This window comes from Vigna umbellata, chromosome 2 (assembly GCF_029865625.1).
Source record: "Vigna umbellata cultivar VRB3 chromosome 2, Vumbellata_1.0, whole genome shotgun sequence".
NCBI classification, from domain to species: Eukaryota; Viridiplantae; Streptophyta; class Magnoliopsida; order Fabales; family Fabaceae; genus Vigna; species Vigna umbellata.
Window position 1 is genome coordinate 46,175,646 of NC_142166.1, and position 4,914 is coordinate 46,180,559.

A 4,914-nucleotide genomic window follows, 5' to 3' on the forward strand; every position below is an offset into this window, starting at 1 on the left:
CTTTGGATTCTATCATATCTTGTATATATGTGAAGTCTAATAATTATGTCATTTTGAATTGTATGAATTAAGTAATTAATGTGATAATAAATGTGCAGTTAAAAATCTAATAATGTTATTTATAATTTTTTATTGACTTCTGTATTGAGTAACTCTAATTACGATCTAATTTTGTTTAAATATAATTAATAATATTTTAGATTAATTAAATAATTAACTTAATTGATTGGTCTCTTCAACTTGTATTTGAATTTTTTTTCTTGCAATAGACTTTTTAACGCTTTAATTACTACCAATAGAATTTCATGCATTTTATTTCTTTTCGTTTTAATTACCACCAATAGATCTACATGCATTTTATTTCAAGTAGACATATTTATTGTTGATGCAAGTTTTTTATTTTTTTATTTGAAACATAGGATGAGAACCTATTTTTCCATCTTCCTTCCTTTGACCTCCTCACTTTCCCTAGTAATGGATCCTTTCCTTTGTTCTGTGGCATAATATCACTTTTAATATTTTCTTCCATTCTTAGATATATTATCTCTTTACAGTGGCTCGTAAGAAATTAAACACGTATGAAATTGATATTTTAGAAAAAGAAAAAAATATTAGTTTCTTCTATAAATGAGACTTTTAATTTTACTCAAATCTCTAAAATTTTTTCCTTAACTAATTGGGCAGAAAGTCGTTCTCACACACACAAAAAAAAATCATATTTGTGCAACTATCTTAAATAAAAAGTTTGCTTGAAATTTTTTTAATGTTCTTTCAAGATCGAATATATTTGTAAAGATCTTTCTATCACTCATTGTCTTTCTCTACTCGGTGCTTGTCCTCAAAAACTCCAGATACAGTCACAAAAAAGGGAGATTCCTACAAAAGTGAGTTCTTAGTTAGAGCTTTTTGGTTAAATCTCAGTTAATACAAAAGTGAATAGTAAATTATTATTTGTATTATATTTATAGTGTTTTACCTCGACCATAGATTCAACTGGATGAACCATAACTTGTATGGATCATTAACTCACTGGCCCAATCACCTACCAAACAAGTTTCATCTTTTGGCTAAGTTTATTCATACGTCTTTGGATATGCGTCTTTTGGATAAGAGACATCAGTATCCGGTATCTAAGTTGTGATATCCAACCATGATATTCAATGTTCTATTATGATAAGGATATAGACCTTACATGGAAGAACCACTAGGTCCCTAGCCATATACAATATATTTAACAAAGTCAATTTCTTTCATTTTTATGACTTCAAGCTTTGTTCTTAAATTCAATGCTTCTTTTGTTTTTTTTTTCAAAATCTTGATAAATAGTCATTGAAAGATTTGAAGGTTACACAAACACAACCAATTACATTGTTTTGTGAGAATCATGTTGTCATGCATATTGCTTCAAATATAGTGTTTCACAAAACAATTATTGAGTCTCATTTGGTGCATGAAGAAGATTCAAAGAATTGGTGTGCAATTCAAACCACCACAATAAAACAAATCAGTAATGTGCATATATAATAGATGTGAAAAGTTTTATTAATGTAAAAGTCCCTCTAATTATTCTGCATTACATATATAAGGAGATACATATAGCAATCTCTTGCTCCTGTTGATAAATATCGCTTTCAAATACATGCAAATTGAAGAGCCTCCTTGGGATTTGAAACATAGCTGTTGTAGTATTCTCCAAAAGTAAATGGACGATAACGTAAGGGATGAATTTGGTTATCCACCAACTCATCGGGCACCTCAACTTTCATCTCTTCCTTTGGGTTTGCAAAAAGTCCAATCGAGTATCTTTCCTTCACTCCTTTCAACACCACTCTGTGTGTGACTGCATGAAGTCTTCCATTGCTCCATGCCTGTTCATTCATGCAACTTCATTATAATCATTTAATGAATGTATGGTAAAAGAATTTCAATTCTCTGTACTTATATGTATATACCTTTAGTATATCGCCAACAATGACTACAACGCCATCATCGGGTATCTCCACTTCATTCCATTTGTCTGTTTTGGATAACACCTCAAGTCCTGGAACATCTTTTTGGCATACAATGGTTAAAACACTGCCGTCGGTGTGAGATGGAAGAACAATTTCATATTCATCATTGCTTTCAGAAACTTTGTACTTAATCAATCGAGAAAAGCTCGTGCTTATCATGTTTTCACCATTTGATGAGATGTAATGTTGGGGAAGACCATAACCTTCCACTATCATTTTCAAGACAAGGAAACATAGTTCTAACATCTTTAAGCTCATGGTCTTTAGTGTCTCACTGCAAGTCCAAAAGGTTATAATTACAGTACCATAATTGAAATTCAGTCAAATTCAAGGAATAAAAGAACTAATACGAGTGATTCAAAACAAGTCATAATTAAGAAGAAAATCAAAATAATAAAGTAGAAATAAAAGAAGAAGTTATAAGTACCAGAAAGGTGGGTTTCCTTGTGGCCACATGAAGTTAGCGAAGGCTTTAACCTTATCTAAGAGAAAAGTATCATCGATGCCAAAGCTTTCAGAGAGGGGAATGACAGAGTTCTTGCCATTGTAGTTCCTATAAGGCTTTGAAGTTACGTATTGCTCTTTCGTTTCATCAGGCAAATCAAACAAAGGTTTCATGTGATGAAACGTTTCTTCACAGACACTCTTGGGGAGGATCTCATCACACTTCAAGATGAAGCAACCGTAATTCTCACACGCTTCTCTCACCTTCTTGCTCATTTCTTTCCACTCCTCACTCCCTTCTTCCAATCTCATTCCACTCTTGCAGAAATCAAAGCATGGAATCGTCATATTCTCACTTTCCATTTCGTTCTATATGTGGTTTCTCTTCTTATTTCTATCTGCCATATATATATATTATATATATATATATATATATAGAGAGAGAGAGAGAGAGTTTGTCAAACAAGTGTTAGTACATAATTACCCTTCTACCACTCTTAATACTCTTAATAGGCTTTGATTTTAACAAAATATAATATAAAACGACACATTAACAGTTTTGTAAATTTTGAGAATATATAGTCAAAATCTATATCATCTTGAAGCCGTATACCCGTTTCGATTTCGATTAATAATAACGAGTCAAAGTATTAGTCACTTATCATTTTTACAAAATTGAAAAATCTTTGGTAAGACAGATTTTTTTTATAATAATTCACAAAATATACATGGTATTTTTTTTATTAGGTTTAGGGTACATTAACACAATAATAAATTAGTGAAAAAAATTAATGTATATTATATCAAAATATGATTGAAAAAAATCTATGTCAAAATAATTTATTTTAAAAATATATTATGGTTTGTGAAAGTTAAAAACTGTTACAATTAAAATAATCCTCAGAATTATATATGCCAAAAACCATTTGTAACAAAAGAATTTAAATGCTGATAAAATTGTTAAAAAAGAAAAACAAAATTACTAACAATTAAAAGCCGTCACAAAATTATTTTTATTTATATAAAATTTCATGTTTGATAATTAAAAACTGTCATAAAAATACAACTGTTTTAAACCAAAATAATTATTATACTAAGTTTATCCTTTAAGAAAGACATTAACTTTTAAAAACTTAACTCTTTTTTCGGCTTTACATTTTTTCTAAAATTCAACAATTTTTAAAACTAAAATAACTATTTATAATAAAAAAATTATCTAAAAAATAAAATAAAATTATAAAGGTTATTTAAGTTTCTTTTTTATTACTATAAAAAAATTATTATTTTTCATTACTATAAAAAAATAAACACACGTAATGCATGTTTTTTAATAATAATAATAATAATAATGACATTAATGAAAATAATAATAACAATAATTATGATATTAATTATGATATTAATTATGATATTAATAATAATAATAATAATAATGAAAATAATAATGATAATAATTATATTAATAATAATAATAACCATAAAATTTAATTTACATTCTTTAATTTACATTCCTTTTATAATAGACTCTTTCACATAATTACTACCAATAAATCCACATGCATTTTATTTCCTGAAGTAGACTCCTTCATTGTTGGTGATTTTTTTTTATTTGAAACAATATAATTTTTTATTCAAGAAAAATATAAAAGTGAATATAAAAATATAGATATATAGAAATTTTTTTTCAAATTTTTTAATTAAAAAATATAAATTTAAAAATATAACAAAATATCAAACTTCTTAATTGAAATTTTTAAAATAGAAGAAGTATTAAAAATTATTAAAAAGGTTTTATTTAGAAAACAGATAAACAAATATAACTTGGAACTTTCTATGCAAATTTTTTATTTATTTACTTTCTTAATTTTAAGAAGTTTGAAAATTATAAATTTTTTTTTTCTATTTGTTTAAATATTTTGAAATGTATATTTATTTATTGGAAACGACTAATTATAAGTTTAAAATGTTTATAGTGTTACCTAACTTTTTATTTTCTAAAGATTAGTTAGGATTATTTAACTAAATACATAAAATATTACTACAATAATTTTTATTTTTATTTAGTTTTAATTTAATTGAACAAGAAAAACATTTAAAAATTCAGTTTAGAATTTGATTCCCTGATAACAAAGCTTTTGTTGATTTTTTTTTTTAGTGTAGAATGATCACATTATCGAATTCTGACTTAGAAACAAAGCCATGTTGTCCTGTAGGTATTTCTCACAATGTGTTATATTACAAAAAAATGAATTAAATTATTCCATAAAAAAAATTTTAAAAACTGCATAAAAAAATTTATATATATATTAAAAAAACATCTTTACATTTAAATACCATAAAAATAACCAAATTTATTTCAAGTATATTTTTTCTAAATATTTAATCAATTTTAATAATTTTTTTATTTTATAAATTTCAATTAAAAAATGTGATATGGTGTTATATTTATAAATTTATA

General features: G+C 25.7%; 1 protein-coding gene across 1 annotated transcript; it reads right to left on the reverse strand.

The window, feature by feature from the left end:
* Positions 1-1,519: 1,519 nt before the first annotated feature.
* Positions 1,520-2,846, reverse strand: LOC124844248 (putative 2-oxoglutarate-dependent dioxygenase AOP1). The gene is made up of 3 exons (XM_047321143.2): positions 2,440-2,846; positions 1,953-2,286; positions 1,520-1,868 (listed from the first exon to the last, which is right to left on the reverse strand). The coding sequence occupies exons 1-3, from the start codon at positions 2,817-2,819 to the stop codon at positions 1,632-1,634; spliced, it is 951 nt and encodes a 316-aa protein (XP_047177099.1). The 5' UTR covers positions 2,820-2,846; the 3' UTR covers positions 1,520-1,631.
* Between the last annotated feature and the right edge of the window lie 2,068 nt (positions 2,847-4,914).

Bases quoted from the DNA above. Each gene is read 5' to 3' on its own strand.
- LOC124844248 (XM_047321143.2), bottom strand. From the start codon at position 2,819: ATGGAAAGTGAGAATATGACGATTCCATGCTTTGATTTCTGCAAGAGT. The intron at 2,287-2,439 runs GTACTTATAACT...TTGGACTTGCAG, and splicing joins CAAGGAAACCCACCTTTCTG to TGAGACACTAAAGACCATGA. The intron at 1,869-1,952 runs GTATATACATAT...ATGAATGAACAG, and splicing joins TTGTTGGCGATATACTAAAG to GCATGGAGCAATGGAAGACT.